This window comes from Amphiura filiformis, chromosome 19 (assembly GCF_039555335.1).
Source record: "Amphiura filiformis chromosome 19, Afil_fr2py, whole genome shotgun sequence".
NCBI lineage: Eukaryota > Metazoa > Echinodermata > Ophiuroidea > Amphilepidida > Amphiuridae > Amphiura > Amphiura filiformis.
The window spans coordinates 1,538,283-1,558,339 of NC_092646.1; the positions used below are offsets into that span (position 1 = coordinate 1,538,283).

Below are 20,057 nucleotides of genomic sequence, written 5' to 3' on the forward strand. Positions count from 1 at the left end.
AAAATTTGAATGGTCCCCTGGGGCCAAATGTTATAAACTTACTGTACACAAAGAAACAGCAGTTGTTTTTGAACCGTTGACCCCAAGGGGGCGATTCAAACTTTCTGAGTACGTACAGTTTCTAAGAGCCCCATTTTAAGCTCCTCCCCTGTTCAAAAATTTGGTACATTGTAAATGTATTTCAACTGTGATGAATGTCAGTTGCTAACGAAGTTTAAGAAATTTCGCCTCAAACCCCAATAAATTTGATAATAACAGAACCATGTTGCATAGAGTCCCCAACAAAGCTCAAATTCAGCCTCTCTAAATCCGCCATTTTGGGCAAATTCGCTACATTATGAGCGCCAAAATGTAAACATATGGAAAGCACATGTTCTATCAAACAATTATTTTACACCATCCCCCGACACACCCCAACTATTTAGCCCGTGGGGTATATGCAGACTCCGTCCAAACAAGTCTGGGAATTTTGCGAAAATATTCCATATTAAATGTTAAGTCTGTATAAAAGTTTTCAAAAATGTGTTTGAATGTTATTAAAACTTTCTATACCCTTGAAATACCCTTTATTTAACCCGATTTTTGAACGTTTTCTGCAAACCTTTTTAAACCTTTTGCGAATAACGTCGAAAACGCTTTGTGTTTGCTGGTCACTAAATTCAGTGGTGCAGATTCTACATATCATCTGATGGTTCAAAATAACAAGTACAACAATTCAAGACCTTTGATCAAGACACTAGAGTACTTTAATTAACCCCATGGGCCATGAGAACTACCTGCCGATTGGTCAAAAAGAAGTTTTCATTATCAATTGGACCAATCACCAACATTGTTAGAATAATTTCACCACGCAAAAAATTGGGTTGAATTATTTGCAAAGCTCCATTCTGATTGGTGATTAAAATGAAGAGATCATGTAATTGACCAATCAGATGCAATGTTAGATCGGCAGGGAGTGCTCAGGGGGTTAATCAGTTGCAGTTTAATGACGGTAACACTCACATAATTATTATAAGGATTTCAGTTGGTTTATCACTCATTTTATTCAGTACATACATTTATTAAGTGAGAGCTATGAGAACACAGCACTTCACTGTGTTTACAATAAAAAACCAATACGAATCAGCCCACAAAAAAAAACAAAAAAACAAAGACATTAAACATTACGCCATTAATAGGTGTAAATTGATAGCTACTGATAATTAGTGATACGCAGTTTAGAGTGCATTTCAAAGGTTGTCTGACGCCGGTGGGTACCACTTTTGTGTGAGAGTGACCCCCCCCCCCCCAAGTAAACCCTCCAGTTGTCGTGGTATGAAAGCGAATAAATTGTACATGTAAAATTTTGTTTGACACGGATAATGGTAACAAACGATGAATGTTTATTAATCTTTATTAATTTGTATTATATTTAGTGTGACCCTCGGCTTCCGGCATTCGGCTATGAGTCCTCAATCATAGCTTTTACAAAATGTCACAACAATAAAGAAAATATAAGTGTTCATTTATAATTTGTGGAGAAAAAGAAGATATATACGTCGTATGTAAATTGAAATTAAAGTCCCATTCAGTGATCCCAGTGAAATTATGAAATAATTAAAATTGTGTACAAATCCCTAAAAAGTGAAGGATAGGTCGTTAAAATTTTCATTAGGTATTTCGAAATGAATAAAAATTGGCAAATTCAAGGGAACAGCATTATTGACAAAGTTAAAGCCCCATTGAAATACATGTAGCTAATTTATATATTGTCAGTATATAAATTATCAAGTCATGTAAAAATGTCTTATTTTGAATTTCATACACGGCTTTCGGCTTTACTACTAACAGGCTATGTTAGCACATCAATGACAAATGACAATGACAAAGGTACCCAAATCTGAATTTTGATGATCGTTCGGATGGGCAAATTACTGAATGGGCCTTTAGATGACAAAAGTTGACGATAGAGATGATATGTTCTGAGTAATACTGCCCATTTTAGTGTAATAGTAATAGGTCACTAGTTTGATCAGCTCGTAATCGGCGGGCCTCATAACATCGCGCATTAATATCAATTATTCTAATTCAAGACTAGCCTTGTGACATCTCACCAGAAACATCACAAATTATTTATTCAAGTCCTATACTTTGTCTACTTTCTTCAACACACACTGTACATATCACTCTTAGCGTGGGTCCATTGTTCGGCGTAGTAGTAAAAAAAGTTTACAATTCCCACCAATTACGAGCTGATCAAACTATAGCATCATTTCCACTTGGCAGTTGTGTTAAAGTTTTTCACAAACTTTACATGTTAGTGTATGAGCCCGATCGACTCCCTCATATAAGCTGTTTGGTACGGGGGTGGGATGGGATGGCAAAGCGGCACTATACCATAGCTTGACTGGGAGCACATCATCAATAATTTGGTGGGCACGTTCTCCCGCAATATTGAGGCGATGGGTCTTTGGGAGCTGACAGCGTATTTTTAGAGCTCATATTAACAAAATCATGGGTCTTTCAGCACTCTGTTTTGGTAAAACTCGGGGATCGTTCAGAGCTGTGCGGTCAAAAAACAGGGGTTTTCCAGGTGAGCAGATCCGTATGGCCATTTGTGTAAGTGCCCCCACCCTATTGCACCCCACGGCTATTCCGGGTAGTATACTATTGGGCACAGAACTGAGTAATTCGTTTTCTTTTATAATTTCTACAAATATTTGTTCCTGTGGTCATTCGCAAGGAAACCGGAACCATATCGAACTTTGCTCTAGGAATTGAGTAATAGTGTAATGTAGGTCACTACTCCAAAGTGAAAATGATATAGAGTACCGAAGTGTGAGTCATAAAATTTTCTTTTTTGCATTTCAACATTTTCACCGATTCCCACCAAATTTGGACTGTGGATGTTTTTCATCATGCTCCGCCAATACATGGTATTCAAAACGCTGAAATGCAAAAAAGGTTTTCTGTGACGTCATCACTTCGGTACTCTATATAGGCTATTCACTGATTATTTGGCGGCATTCGGACATCAATCGTGACGTCATTCTTCATGATCTCATAAGGAGACTGCCCGCTCGCGTTCTCGTTGTTTGCAATGTCCAGGTTTTCTTTACTTGTACCGATCGTCGCTTGCTTATTACTTGCACTGTTTGCCATCTCGTTACTTTTGTGATCATTACTTGAGCTATTCACGACCTCACCACTTGCGCTGTCCACGAGCTCATTATTTGTATTCCTTAAAGTATCATAGGCTGGTGGCGGATGCGGAGGAAGCCTACTTGGTGGTCTATCATACCGAGGCAGCTCGACATGGATATTAGGTGGAAGCCTGGTTGATGGGTTATTGTACTGATCATGTTGAGGCAGTTCGTATAATCCATTCCCGGGTATCTCGTCATAGATGCGATCGAGTGTTCCTTGCTGTTGCGCAAAGCTAATTCGGCCGGCATAGAAAGGGTCGGGCTCATAGGCGCGGTTAATCGTGTTAACGGATTGAGCTGGTGTAAAAGGTCGATTGTCTGGTTTTGGAGCTGGAGGATTAACACGCCTCTGTTCCAGCAAGTTATTGGCTCCGGTATTTTGGCTGAAATATAGGAAGTATATGAAAAAAAACGAACTATAAGAAACAGCACTAATAAAAACAGCACAAATACCTATGGTTAGCAACTCGAATATATATTATATTGTGGTCAACAACAAGAACATAAACACTACTGACTATAATAAAGAACAGTAGCTACTTTTAATATTTATTTCATTTAAAAGCGGTTATATTAATCATGCTAAATATTCATTTTTTTTCATCCACACGAATGTAGTATCAAATTACTCAAATTAATTTAAATGGATTCATCCTTTTTGTTACACCGAAAGTAAAACTAAAGCTTGCTTGTCAAATTAAAGCTTGATGATATTACCTTCATGCAACTTTATTGAGTAATTTTGTAGATGTAGATGTAAAGGTCGGCCTAAGGTCAAATATTTAGTTTGTATTTTGATGAATTTCACATAAAATGATGTTTATTAATTTAATTTCATGCGAATAATGGTATGGCAAAGACATGTTCTGTTCATGTCTTGTTTCGTTTCTTGTTGGCACTATGAGTGCCCAGTAGGGTGGATGTGCGCGCGGTGGTTCAGTGGTTACGGCATTGGACTCATAATCTAAGAGCTTGCTTGACGTGCGTGGGTTCGTTCCCCGTCCCGCCACCGTGTTGCGCTCTTAGGCAAGGCACTTTGTCTCTCTTGCCTCACCCCACCCAGGTGCAATGGGAAGCTTTTAGGGTAGTCACAGTCGTTGTACTGATGAATCCTGCGCCATTTGTAGGCAGCAAATGTGGTTCCGACATATTCTAATAACGGCGGAATAAATGTAAAGCGTTTTGAGGCTGTTTACGGCATAAAGCGCTATATAAATATCTACATTTACATTTATTTTATTTTTATTTTATAATGTATTGAATTATTGTATAGAATTGGCCCCTTACTCCTGTTGATGGCGTTTAAGCTCGGCTAATTCCAATGAAAACAAACAGTGCAGTAGAATGTAAAAGGTGCCTTTGTAATCACAAACAAATTCAAAGTGAATTAGAACTATAGGACTAATTGCTTGAAAAATTAGTATGAAGCTGAGCTCTAATTAATTATGCAGATTGAAATCAGTAAAATTTTGAACGTAATTTGCTTCTATTGTGCTTGTAGTACATAATTTATGTACCAAGTCTCATTTAGATAGTCCTTACAGTTACCTTGCAAATGAACTTAAGTAAATTGTATAGGGTAAGGGTTAGGGTATATTGGCAAAACCAGGTAATTTTGTTACTAAAGTATCAAACTATATGTTGGGTAAGGGTTAGGGTATATTGGCACAACGAGGTAATTTTGTTACCAAGTATCAATTTATATAATAGTTAAAGACTATATCTCAATGTGACGTACTTCTTCTTGAAGCAGACAACAAGGAGTATTATGATAAGGATAACAATGACCAATCCAACTGCGACTCCTCCACCAATATAAATGGCTTGCGTATTCAGCCCGTCATTTTCTGTGAAACGAAACAATTTGAGTTAAAAACTTACTCGCAAACAAATAACGTGTAATGTGGTCATGGAAAATATAACTAATATAAAGGACTTGTGTAGGCAGTGTGGTAAAACTAGTACACTGGTCATTTCAGGAGTAGGAAAAGGATTGGACTGTTCCAGATGAAATCCATGCACCACCTATGGAAGACATGACCTTAATCTTCCACATAGGGAATGTGAATTTCACGAAGGGGTCTTGATTTCAGGGACCTGTAGGGTAATCATACTAATGGTGGGGTGGGGTGTGAATGTGAGTAGGTTTATCAAAATACAGTATATATGTTTAAGTATGCTCATTGTAAAACAATTATATATAAATGAGTTGACCTCAATTTTTATCAACAAAGGTATATATGCTTGAGCGAACTGCATACAACCACTACACTGTTCAATAGCCGTTTTGTGATATGGCAGTAGTTTTAAAAGCACGGGCCCTGAACAAAATATGATGCGTGCGCATACTGTCAGGCAAAAACAATGGACATTGTGATGATACGTGCACAGACTGCCAGGCAATGACGTCATCAGTGAACTCATCTTATCAATTTCTGAAATGCAAAAGCAACTATTCTATTGATTGTGGTTGTGTCTGTGACTGAGTCAGTGTTAGTGAGTTACCCTTACCTTTTACACACACTGGCACTTGATGCGACCATGTTGAATCAGTTTGACAGAATATGGTTTTTGTACCCTGCAACTCATAATTATCTTCACAAATATACTCGATCCGTTCTCCCGGAGGATAAATCTCATTGTTAGAGCCCCCTGATATGACATAACCGTTTTTAACTCTCCCGGATGAAGACATCCTTCAATGGATCCTATTATAAATATGAGACGAAAATCAATTTGGATCTGACAATTCATATTAACTTAAAACGCTTCCTCAAGTTAGATATGTTAAATATATCTACTCTACAACAAACCAATTTTCAAGCTGAAAACAGAAGCCATATTTGATCGATTTTATGGCCACTTTTGGATTAATTTTGAAAAAAATATCTTCTCTTGAATTACAGTGCAGATTGCCTTTGTCTTCCAAAGCAGCTAAGCGGCTTAGATATTAAGTGAGATTTCTTTCATTTCACCTCATTAGTTTGGCTTAAAATTACCACAAAACTGACAGTTGCTACTAATACATTATATTTGGGAAGGAAAAACAAAATTAAAATCTGACCAAAATCGTATATTAAGGGTAGACTAGGTATTGTTGGTCGAAGCAGCCAAAAAAAAAATCGATTTTCATTAGATAAATAATAAATTATTGAAAAATAACACACACTTTGTTGTTTTGCAAAAGTTCATTCTACAAATACTTACTTGATTTATTGTTGTTTACTAGTTATGTAAATTTTACCAAAGCGTTTTACACTCGCTATGCAATGATCAATGCAAATTTTGCCAAAGTTCACTACCATTCGCAAGATGCTGTGAACTACCAAATTGCAACAGTTTAAAATAGTTGCTAACCTTAAGGCTTTAATTATTAAAATGTTTAAACTTAGATTATTAGATTAGAACTTCGAAATATTGGTTTTATTATTGTTTTTCACACCATAAATAAACACTTACGCGATTCACAAAGAACACCCTCGAAGACAAAACTGCAGTCACAACGGAAATTGTTGATTAAATCATTACATGTACCGCCATTCTGACACGGGTTAGATGCACACTCATCTATACCTGTGGGGGAAAAGCGCAGTGAGTTATAATAGTGAGGTTCGCGCAGGCATAAACCCATAAGCCTCAGCATACTTTACAGAAATTCGCTGACCATTGCGGCCCAAGAATCACTATATAAACCATTAAGCAAAAATCAGGGATTTGTGGCTTAGAATCGCACACTACGAGCGCACAACTTATGCATACTATAATAAACCATCGCAGCCATGAGCGCCCTGAGTTCTCGTACGGGTAAACGAGACTAATAAGCACCTGGTTCCTTGTCCAGGTGAAATTCAAGTAAGCTTAAAATTTCACGAGGACAAGCAGAGATTGTGCCGAGCTAGAACTAGCATTGTCAAATTACCCATTGAACCGGAGTATAACGCCTTACTTTAATTGCGGTCAGGTATATTAGCACTAATGACGACAGTTAGATCATTCTGAATTTCAAGACCTTTCATTTACGACTCTACTCAACGAGGGCACGTGTTAATAGGATAAAGATCACAAAATTTCTAATGTTATGTTTATAATGTTATCATGAACGTTTTCTCTAAATCTAACTTATGAAAGGTTTAAAATTAATTCAGGTTAGTGTTAAAATTAAATTAATCCAAACTCAAAACTACCTGTACAAGTTGTATATCCATCTCCAGCAAATCCAGGTTGACATTGGCAGGTATAGCTGCCTTCAGTATTGGAACAATCTGCATTCACATGGCACGGGGATTGTGTCTGGGCGCACTCGTTTACATCTGAAAAGAAAACAAACATGTTTAGCTAGGTCAGTATTTGATATATCTCCGGTAAAAGCTACACTTCCACAGACTACTCTCAATAGACTCAATATGTGAAGAGCATGGCACAGTGACTAGCGTACCAGAGTGATGCATAAGATCCCAGGTTCGATGCATAAGATCCCAGGTTCGATGCATAAGATCCCAGGGTCGATGCATAAGATCCCAGGGTCGATTTCCGACTAATGCGATTTGGTGGGCCCTTAAAAATGTTTACATTTGTTTGGTTAAATTCAGAACTCATCTCACTGTATTATAGGATTCAGTAAATAAGAGTACCCGTCCTTCGGAGGGGGCTTTGATCCCGAAGGCAGAGAGCCATGCGCGTAAATGTAGTTGTTGCATGCAAAATCATTCAATCAATCACACACACACACACACATGTAAACGCAAGTGTCCATAAATATACATCACTATGCTCGAAACTCTAATTTAATCTACAACATATACCCACCAATATCGCAGCTTTCTCCTGTCCACCTCATTAAACAGTCACATACAAAGCTGTTTGTACCATCTATGCATTGTCCATTAATGCATGGGTTACTGCTGCATTCGTCAATATCTGTGGAAAATAATATCATGAGAGATATACTAGTAATTCGTACCATCAATCTTTCGGAAGTCAGTTTCCACAACGAGTGACAATGATTTGTTCCGAAGATTGTTTAGTTAAATCTATTTGCAGAAATATTTCCTTTTTTGACAAAATGTTGATACAGAAAGTTTTTGAAACCCTACATACAGAAACACTCAGACTGTGTAAGAGACATGTTCGAAGATCAATCAACATTACTTTATTTATGAGAATAATAATTTCCTAAAAAATAAAAAATGTAATTTATTGCTATGTTGACTTGGTCGCAGACTATATTCGTCTGTGTATATAAATCATGAGTAATTAGCCCTTGACTAAATTTAAAATGATTGTTCTCCACTCCATCCGTTTATGGTGTTTTTAAAAAGCCTGCCATCCACTTCCAAATGCACAAGAATGTTAAATAAACTATAACTTACATTTCATTTCAAGTTCATCCAATGGTACTTTTGGAAGAGGCAGGTTTGGCAAAAACTGCAAAAGCCGATGGCGAGCACTCATATGACACTGCCTCCATTAAACATTAATACAAGTGTTGTGTTTACTTAAATTGATATATTTACCTTATTATTCTATCAATTCTGTATTTTGCATTGTCAAATTATGCGATTATAATTATATAAAGTGACTCAGTGGCGTAGCTAGGGGTTGTGGAGCCCGGGACAATGATGCATAATGCTCCCCGCACCATCCTTGAAACAATTTTGCTCGGCGAGCGAAAATTTGCACAAACACCAATTAATTTGGCTATGATGATGTTGAATTTCGGTCTTAAAGTTGATTTTTCAAATGACTATTTGTGCTGAAATGCGCGCGAAGCGCACGAAAATTTTGAAATTCACCGCTTGTAGGGGCGCCGGATTGATTACTTTTTATCCACCATCATTTCGGCGCCCCCTAAATGTGGCGCCCAGGGCACGTGCCCCCTGCCCCTCTCGCTACGCCACTGAAGTGACTACTGCTTACTGATTTCACAGTATGTTCCCGTATATCCTGGTAGGCATGCGCACTGGTATCCACTAGGTAGTTGTCGACATCGGCTACCATTCTCACATGCATTACTTGAACAACTTCCGTCATGCTCTGTATATGAACAAACAAACATAAAATGGTAGGTAGTAGGCTAATTGTAAACTGATTTCGGGAAAACAAACCATTAAGGAAAACATTTAATCGTTAATTTACAATAAATAGCATAACCTAAAAATACAATAAAAGAATATATATTTTCTAGCCATTTCATTCTTGAAACGTGTTTCTACCAAATTGGTCACTTTTATGAATAAGCATTTCAAGCACTTTTATAGTTTCGCTTACATACTGCTCGAAGAAAGAAGTTGAACGGTGCAATATAATTGAATGCAACAACAACACATACGATAATGTAAATGGGTTTTTTGAATCGCCCGACTTAATCCTTTAAGTGGGCAGGCCAACGAAAAATTAAATAACAACACATTGCCTTAACAAACTTACCTTGGTGAATATGTAAACCGCCACCCTTCTGCAAAGTTACCGATCCGACAGGTTGTGCTTGGGCTGCGCCGGCTTTAGGATATTCAATGAGTTTTGTCACAGCCCAATCAGTCCAGTAAACATTGTCTTTATACACACCAATGTCAAATGGATGGATGTCAGGTTCTCGTATATAGACAACAACTTGTCGGTTTTCACCATTAAAATCTACGGATTCAAGTTTATTGGTCCCTGCATCGCACCAGTAGATCCGTTGATCTGATATATGAGAACATTGAAGATAAAATCAACATCTCATTAGAAATGGTATAGACATACAGCCTGTCTAAACAAATTTGTGCAAGTGAAAAGCCCCCTCTTTGGCAATTAGAAAATACGGCTCTCAAATGCCGTTTGTTAATAACGGTATTTTCTAATTAGCAAAGAGGGCGCTTTTCACTTGCACAATTTTTTTTGAGACAGGCTGTACCCACTAATTATTTTATAGCACGGAGAGTATTTGGCCTAAAACTTCGGCCTTGTTGTAATGTACCTTCATCTCTAAATATCACTAAAACCAGTGCTTACCTTCGAAATCAACATCGATTCCGTTCGGAAAAGTCAGGTCTGTGTCAACAAGTACTACTCTGTCCGTTCCATCTAGTGCGGATCTTTCTATCTTCTCATTGCCTTCACCCCAATCGGTCCAGAAAATGTGCCTAGAAGTAGAGAAGATATGTTTAGATTCCGGTAGCTATATCGCAATACTTTTTGAGCAGTTTCAGTGTATAGAAAACGTTTTCTAAATGCGAAAAGAAACCATTCTACACCTCGACATCCCAGTGGCGTAACTTTGGGACAGGGTGCCCGGGGGCGAAAGTAGTTCGGGTGCCCCTAATGGGCCAAGCCACAATGTGCATGGTGCAGAGCTAATTAATTTTGGTATAGCATATAGACCTACCGAATAACTTACAAATAGTGTTTCAGATAAAATTTATTTCATGTTTCAATACAAGCTAATGCAGTGCATGTTAATAAAACAAAATGTTTTCATATTCTCCAATGTCTTTACTTTTGAAGACTCATCACTAGCTGCAGTGACGTATAGCTAGTGATTGTGGCGATCAGGGGCAAGAATACAAAATACCCCCTCTTCGTAAAACAATTGCGTGCAGACGTGCAAAAATACCACTAATTTGGTATTAAATCAAGTTGAATTTTGGTCTTTAAAATGCCAAGTTATGTTTCAATGCGCGTGAAGCGCGCGAAAAATTTTGTGTTGAAGGGGCACCCAAATGAAGATTAATTCTATGCATGGTGGGTAAAGGTTTCCACTTCTTTCCTATAACAAAGTATTATCGTGTCAAAGGCTATCCAGGCTTGGGTGCCCCTTAGCCCGGGTGCCCGGGGGCGCGGCCCCCCAGAGCCCATAGGAGTTACGCCACTGCGACATCCCGGAATGCATCGGGACCCGTCATCGATGACGCTTACACGTCGCGTCGATTTCAGATTAATAACAGTTAAGGTTGTACAGTATTTAATTTAAATATCTCCATAATAGACTCAAAATATCTCGTGATCATGCACCTAATGATATTCCAACTATTTAAAGCAAAATATCAACCTGTGTAGACTCTCATTCATCTTGTTATGTTGAAATTAAGATTAAATTTAAATTTGGTCAACCAGACTAACTTATTTGCAACATCTGGGTTGTGATGCAAATTATCGTGAGTATCGGAAACTGATGATATTGATGACAATCAGCGAGGAGTATGCAGTTGACAACATTTCGACACCACGGATGTCCTAATTTAGATCGCAAGCATTGCTGCGCGATGATCCTGTTGCCATGAAAAACTAGTGGTTCATGAGGGGTTTGTCACACGACACCGGGGAGCAACCAACCCTCAACCGTTAAGGAGCAATCCGGACTTTCTCACGGCTGGGACAGAATCATAAATGATGAAGGACATTCCTAGATCCTCGCCGATGGTCATCAATACCGGAGGTTTTCGGTACTCAAGGTCATTTGCATCACAACCCAACTGACGACTGAAAGTTTCAATCGCAACGTCAGTTTCGTCCGTCAAAAATAGGTTTGTCTTGTTGACCAGATAAATTAAATTGATTTCTAAATTTCTCATTGATGATACAAAAATATTACAAGATTACCTGCCAGGGGGGTCAGCAACAATAGCTCTTGGGTCATCAAGATTGTCTTCAAGGATTATCTGGCGAGAACTGCCATCTAAATTGGATCTTTCGATCCGGTTTAACCCTGCATCTGTCCAGTAAATATGTCTGTTGTCAACGTCTATCGTAAGTCCATCTGGAACTGTAGTGCAAATGGTAAACATCGGCTTCATTATGGTAATTATTTTTATAATTCGAATCAATTATTAAGGGCGCCAAATCGACCGATTTCGCGCCACCTAGATCGATACTGCGGTTCCTCCAAGCAGTAAAAGTCAAAATTTGCGTGCGCTTCGCGCGCAATTCAACATAAATAGTCATTTGAAATATCATTTTAAGACCAACAGTCAACTTGATTATGACCAAATTAGTACTATTGTGCAAATATTCAGCAATATTGTTTCAGAAATGTTTCAGTAATTTCACTACTGTTGCCCTAATTACCTTAACGACATAGAGTTTCCAAAACCCTAAAAGTGGTCCCAGGAAACCCCAAGAAAAGGTGGTCATTTACGTAGCGACATGGTCTATGAACTATAGATAAAATATAGGCAGTTCCATTCCAGGAAAAAATTAACACTTTTCCCTACTAGAGCCACACTTGGCACATATGTTGCTTGGGTTAATAGGATCAAAAAAGCCCACGGGCCACCTCGATTTTTTTCCTGAATCCAAGATGCCGCCCCAAATAAAATAAAAAATTCAATGTCAAGTGATGAGACATTGACTGAAGTTAATGTTTGTATATTTTGCTTATACATTTTAGGCGAAAATAGTAGGATTTACTTCACATAAAGATGTCAAAACATTATTTTTTCAACAAATTTTAACCGGAACAGTGCAAATGGCAGCCATTTTGAATATTTCAAGATCAAGTAATGAGACATTGACTGAAGTTATTCTAATCTGGTTGTATGGTTTGCTTATGCATTTTAGGTGAAATTTGTGGCATTTAACTGACATAAGGATGTCAAAGCATTATTTTTTCAGTGATTTTTAACATGTGCAATGCAAATGGCAGCCATTTGTCAGTTTGTATATTTTACTTATATCTGAATACATTTTAGGCTATATGGTAGCATCATAATGTGCCAAGTGTGGTCCTGGTAAGAAAAAGTGTTCCTTTTTTGCCTGGGATATACCTGATTGAGCTCCAGGGATGTTGGACAGTCGCAATACTTCCTCCTGAGCTGTTCCGTTAATAAAAGCCCTATTAATGGTCCTCTTTCGGACATCAGTCCAGTAGACTCTTTGTTCAACAGGATCATAGTCTACAGCTACTGGTCTTTGTACATCTTGTAACGGGATTAGTGTGAATTGTAATGTGTCTATTGGCCCGGTGTAGATGGTTCCATTGTCTAGGTCACTCATAATAACGAAGTCATGATCTGAACGAGGCAAACAATGACAAAATCAGAATTAAAAGTTAATTTGATAGATCCTGTTAAAACAGTAATATATTGATGAGGTGACGATGATGATGATGCCGGCGACGGCGACGACGGCGACGATGACGACGACGACGACGATGATGATGATGATGATAATGATGATGATGATGATGATGATGATGATGATGATGATAATAATGATGATGATGATAATAATAATAATAATAATAATACTGATACTATTATTATTACTACTACTACTACTACTACTACTACTACTACTACTAATAATAATAATATTACTACTACTACTACTACTACTACTACTACTACTACTACTACTACTACTACTACTACTACTACTAATATAGTAATAATAATAATATTATTAATAATAATAATAATAATAATAATAATAATAATATTATTATTATTATTATTATTATTATTATTATTATTATTATTATTATTATTATTATTATTATTATTATTATTATTATTATTATTATTATTATTATTATTATTATTATTACCATATTAGGTCTAACATTAGTATCACATGATAATGAATAGACTCTGTTGGTTATTTTGTCCCATGGAGTACAGCATCCCGTGCAACAAGACGTGTATATACAAGAGATACCCTCGGGTAATAAAACACGTGTGCGTCACGTGGGGGCACGGTGGCGCAGCGGTGTGTGCTCTGCCTCACAATCGGATGATTGTGAGTTCGAGACCCGGCGATGCCTTCGTTTTGTGCACTTGGGCAAGGCGTTTTACCTCACTTGCCTCTCTCTACCCAGGGGTGAAATTGGAAGCTGTTATGAATATTGAGCGCCGCCCAAAGGTATGAACATGCCTTGGGCATCGTATGGCAGCTGACATATTCTAACGACAGCGGAATAAATGTAAAGTAGTTTGATACACGCTGCATAAATTCCAGCATTTATTTATCTTAACATTTTATGGTGTGTATGCGGCTAAACATTCAAGGCTATAGTTTGCATTTATACTTACTTGTCGCGTGACATGCCAAGATATTCATCAGAATCAAAAGATAAATTCCGATTGGGTCCATCGTCATTGTTACATTGGCTCTCTCCAACACGTTACATTAAGATCTGAAAGTAACAATGATATGAATCACATTTGCAGCATTCAAATGAAGACGTTTGTCTGTGTGTTTTGGGGGTGTTTGTTTGTTTGTTTGTTTGTTTGTTTGTTTGTTTGTTTGTTTGTGTGGATTCTCTGCCAGCATTTATTTGTAATTGTTACTATATCAGCATGTTATTGGTGTGTCATGTATCTGTATGGTATGTCACATTATATAGTACTAGGTTTTTGATGGAATAAAAACATGACATTTTTGGAGTAAATTTGAAGAGATGAGGCTCTGGCTCACGATGAAGTACCTTGTCAATTTTTACATAATTGTCAATGAACAAGTTTTTAGTATTTTGAGTATTCAATCAATTCTGTTAAAAAATATAAGTACCTGTCTTTACGTTGAACTTACATTTTTTGTACAATATTATCAAGGTATTTCACTATATAGTTTATAAATTTAGCAAGGTCCGTCAAAACGTAATCTGTATTTCACAATAATATCAATAATAAAGTTTATGAACTATCTTAACAAAAGAAAACAAATAACTGAAACTAGATGTCTATTTATATTTTGAACAAGATTTGATCTGTTTTGTGTTATAGTATTATAAGCGTATTTACAGGGTTTTTTGTGGAATTCCCCGCGCATATCCCCGATATAGGAGTTTACATGGGTCAATGAACAAAAGTATGCATGCAGCGAAAAGTAAGAAGTACGTCTTCCCTCCGTAGTAGAATGGCTGTATCTGATTCAGTGATTACTAGCAGATATTACCTTTTGCATTGCAAGCAGACGGGCTCCATACAATTTATTTTTTGTATTTTCTACATCTTATATTAAGGCCTACCAGCAAAATCTTTTCCCCCAAAATGACATGGATTAGTAACACTTAATAAGTAATGCATGTTCAAAAAATAATTAATACTGAAAGAGTCACATCAGCATTTTGCAAAAAAATATGAGACAGGAAACTCAACATCAACTTTCATTAGCTTTTAGAAAACATCAGATGAAAATTGAACGATTTGTACAATTTTTAAGCATATCAATGTTGGTTAATTTCTTTCATCTACATGTACATGATGTAGGGTTTCTGAGTTTCACACATTATGACGACATTAGAGGCTGTCATAACCTGGTCATATTGATACCAAATAAGACCATGAAGCCGGATTTACCACGTGGAAAAGTGGTCCGGTCTGCCCTGAGAGGTCAGGGTGTGAAAGGGAAAAAAATAATAAATATAATAATAATGATAATACTACTACTACTTATAATAATAATAATAATAACACGAATGAAAATAATGATAATAATAATAATAATAACACTAATGATAATAATAATAATAATAATAATAATAATAATAATAATAATAATAATAATAATAATAATAATAATAATAATAATAATAATTATAATAATAATAATAATCACCATAATAATAATAATAATGACAATGACAGGGGCCAGCAAAAGGTCAAGCCGGACCTGCAATCTTGTGCGAAAATCGTTGGGACAGATGGTGTTTTATAGATAAAATTCCTGTGAATTGAGCAAAATGCTGAAAATACATGATACGTTTCATAGCTCATGTTATGTATTTACTTACTCCCCCTCCAGTCCCCTGCCCTGGACACAATGTTGGAGCAGACATTGAGCGCAACCACTTTTTACTATTTTTCAGCATTCAACATATTGATGAGTAAAATACACAAACTGTCCCAAACATTTCTCGCGGGATTGTGCATGAAGGAACGTTTAGAAAATCCTGGTGCTTGAAAAAAAGGAAAATATTAGCTCAGTATCTACAGAATTTGGTTCTGATAATGCAGAACAACGGGATGCGCAGATTGTGTACCGTTTATACGTTCTGATATATTAAAAAGAATGTTCCTCATGTTCCAAATCTGGACGAATAAACGTTTAAACTGATTCCTCACTCCACAACCTGCATATTATATAACAACTTAAATAAGAAAATGTATGGTTTAACTTACCCTAGCCATGTTTAGTGCAACACTATTTCCTAAATTGCTGCCGAACACAACAGCCACCGTCAAACCACACGTTTAACTATACAAGTTCTGCTTCTCAAGGTGCAGAAAAGTTATTGTTTTCTCGCCAGGTTTCATTGACTCAAACAAAGTATTGCCCTGTTGGTATGACCGTATTCGAGTGCAAGTATGTATGCGAGTTTATATTTATTTACTTAAGTATGGTTTTACTTCCTGTAGAATTCTGATTTTACTTCTTAAATTGCTAAATATTTATTTGAGTCCCCCAAAAAGCCAAAATTGTATTAGTATTCTTACAACTCGATAAGTATTTGTTTTATTTGATTTGGTCGGGTTTTGATAACTCTGGATAACCCTAGAAAGCCTTCATTGAAGCTTATTTCCATTAGGTCCATTTGAACACCGGGACAGGTTGGGACACCCTACTCTTTTAGAAACTGGCTGCGAAATACATGTACAGGTTTGGCTCTCTGTACACAGGACCGACGGCGTAACGTCACATCAGAAGGACGGAGTACTTTCATGATTCATTTACCCACTTCAAAATAAACCATGGGGAGAGCGGAAGTCTGAATTAATTTAAAGAGGCTGTCAATTAATCTAAGACATAATTATTTTCACATTCAATATCCCAGCAAATCTCCAACGTCGGGAATTGAACACGGGATCTCATGCACTAAAGGCAAAGTACCCTAACCATTAGGCCAAGTTCTTCCATATGCTGATTGATTTTGTATGTAGATAGCAGAATTGTTCTTGTTTTCTTATTGATCATGCAAAAAGCATGCAAATAATAATGAGATGATATAGGTTATACACCACTAATAGGCCTGGGCGATGCATGGAAATACGACGAGTAACTATTTTTTGCATCGCATCTGAAAAGACTGCTTTAAAATCACTGAAATTAACCAAGTTATATAGCCAAACAAGTACATTTTATGGTTTGATGCTTCATAATGGTATATTTTCTCTCATTATATGACATTTTTGTTGCAATAGTATGATGCATTTAAGTGTGACATGATGTATTTCCTCAGTGTTTATGTGTATATTTGCTGTTTGTAATTGTGTTTACCCTTGCCTGAGATCGGCATGGATCTCAGTTGATCTTGGGGTTATTTGTTCTTCTTCTTTTGGTTAATAAAGATGATTAAAAAAATACGCACGGCATTGGTTTTTAATAAATATTCGCCCTATCATATTGTAGCTTTCAGCTTCGAGGGCACACTTCCATTTCAAGGTGTTTACGGTTCAGTGCGTTAAAACAAGAAAAGTCCCAGGTCAACCTGTGTTAAGTTTTTGATCATTTGGCATCTAAAATCCTATATCTTCACCTGATATTAGTGGCATTTAACTGTGAGAGTTCTGAATATGATGTCCACTCGAAATTAGCCATTTTCCCATTGAAACCCGTGTAACACATAATTAGTGGTGTTGAACTTGGAAAGTCTGATGTAACTCAAAGATACTGTGAGTCTTTACTACGCCAATAAAGATGTGTGAATTACAAGATAAAACAGGCAAACCCAACATAATTGATCATTGCATTCTGGGTTACTCTTTCATGTAATTTTACACGAAATTATGGTTAGGGTTATGGTTAGGATTAGGGTTAGGGTTAGGATTAGGCTTAGCATTAGGATTAGGATATACTTAGGGTTAGGGTTTGGATTATCTTACACGGAATAATTACAAGGATCGACCACATTCTGCTCCGCATGACCCAGTTAAAAATATCTAGGGAATTTTCAATTGTCTATTACGAAATTGCTTGATATAAATAGAATTACTGTTTATTCTATTTGATCATGTGACAAGCGATTGATTCACAGACCTTGCTGAATTTACAATTCCAAATGTATAACAAAGGTCTGATGCCCCTGTCAGACTTTCCTACGTTGTTTAAAATCACCATTGCCAATCATGATTTGGAGGTATAGAGGGCAAAGTGAAATGGTTGCCAAAATGCAGAAAACTTTGTAAATTTACCCAGAATAGTGGGATTTTCGATGATTGTATTTTTGAAGGGGGCCACACGGGGGAGAGGGTTTGGGATTTTTTTTTGGGGATACTCCTCCCTGGCGGTTAATAGGGAAGATGATAATGAATCCTAAAACTGAGGACTACTACTTTTGCTATAATCTAATAATAGTAAGTTGTCTGAGTAAAAAATGAACTTTATGATTTAATTGTACACTTTGGAAACCAAAGGCACCACGTACAAAGTTCAAGTCTCTAATTTAAATACAAAACAAGCAATAAGTTCGAAACCAATGCTCAATACCAAAGTGCATTAAGCGTAAAATCTTTACCATTATATTATTGTCATAAAGTTTACACAATACATGTAGAATATTGATTTAATGCACGAAAACATTTGGCTACGTGCCTGCGCCTCCGACTTTACAGATACAGGGTGTTCCTGAATGATTTATACCGTGTTTGAACAAAATATAATAGTCAACAGTGTATCTAATTTTAATAAATGCAATACAATTACACATATTATGATGTCTCCTACTTATTCTATGACTTGCTAAAAATTGCTTTACTCGTTTTGGCGTGACATTGCTATTACTGAAAATGGATGAAAACTGCACGGAAAATGTATGCACAAATGCATCATAACACATGGATCCTGTATCACCATCGTCCAGCCGCACTGTACAATATATTGGAGAAATCCTATATTCTTTTATAGATAATACACCATAATTTGGGACAGATGTAGAGCTTATAACGCAGAATATTTGTGATTAAGTGAAACATTTCAATATGACTTCAGATATTTAGGTTGAAACACATACTTTTTATGTGATTTTTACCACAATTTTTACCCAGAAATGTCATTATTTACAGAGGATATAACTTCCTCAAGGATCCTCCGCAGTAAATTCTTCTCCGTTACATAGCGTCAGCATCCCTATATCTTCGTGTCAAATATTGCCGTGATAGTACGGCGAATCCTCTCGTTTTTCAAAAGCTACGCACGGCGATTTTGTTCGAGATAGGCCGAGCGACTCAGGCTAAGCATACCATTTACACGATATGAGATACCACAGAGTTTCTATTCTGCACGTTTTTACGATTTGCGCCTGCTCAGTACCCCATATGATGTTGCCATTACAAGGAAATTCGATTTGTTGTCAGGCAAAACCCAGGTTTTGTTTTCAATACACTTTGCTGTTGTCGTTATACGCATATAGTTTACTGCATTTTATACATTACGATCGTACATTAAAATTGTGATATATTCAACTGTTTGAGAATTAAAATCATATAAAGCTCAGATCCACGTGCTCTATAGAATATTAAATCAGAAGTCTATAATATAATGCACTATATCGAGAGCTTTCGAGACACTATGCAACTTTCTTAATCTGCGTCAATAATAGAATATTGATTTTTATCGAATTGAACACATCTCTACATTTTGAGTTTGTACTTCAGCACTGAGCGATCTAGCGATCGATTCCTAGCCAATTAGATAGGACTCCTTTTCTTGCGTTCGGTGAAATACCAATCGCCCGTCGCTCACCAACGGAGTTGCAGGGGAAAATCTTTATAATACAGAGTGTCGACACTGTGCGTTACGTAGCTGTGGGTTTGTCAATATACTGTGGACATAAATACATGCTGTGACGAACCTTCTCTATACTTTATGAAAAAATCTATCTCTGCCGGCATTTCAAATGATGAAACTCACACACCGCAATAATTGTCTTCAAAACTGCCGCCATAAGAAAGAATA

At 36.8% G+C, this 20,057-nt stretch overlaps 1 protein-coding gene across 1 annotated transcript; it reads right to left on the reverse strand.

Annotated features, from left to right (window-relative positions):
* Window positions 1–1,006: 1,006 nt before the first annotated feature.
* On the reverse strand, window positions 1,007–16,463 carry LOC140140794 (low-density lipoprotein receptor-related protein 6-like). Its single transcript, XM_072162550.1, has 13 exons — window positions 16,286–16,463; window positions 14,195–14,298; window positions 12,929–13,174; window positions 11,766–11,928; window positions 10,179–10,309; window positions 9,612–9,869; window positions 9,102–9,218; window positions 7,992–8,102; window positions 7,370–7,495; window positions 6,645–6,758; window positions 5,697–5,893; window positions 4,924–5,032; window positions 1,007–3,568 (listed from the first exon to the last, which is right to left on the reverse strand). Exons 2-11 carry the CDS (start codon window positions 14,259–14,261, stop codon window positions 5,700–5,702), a joined length of 1,527 nt encoding a protein of 508 aa, XP_072018651.1. The 5' UTR covers window positions 14,262–14,298; window positions 16,286–16,463; the 3' UTR covers window positions 1,007–3,568; window positions 4,924–5,032; window positions 5,697–5,699.
* Between the last annotated feature and the right edge of the window lie 3,594 nt (window positions 16,464–20,057).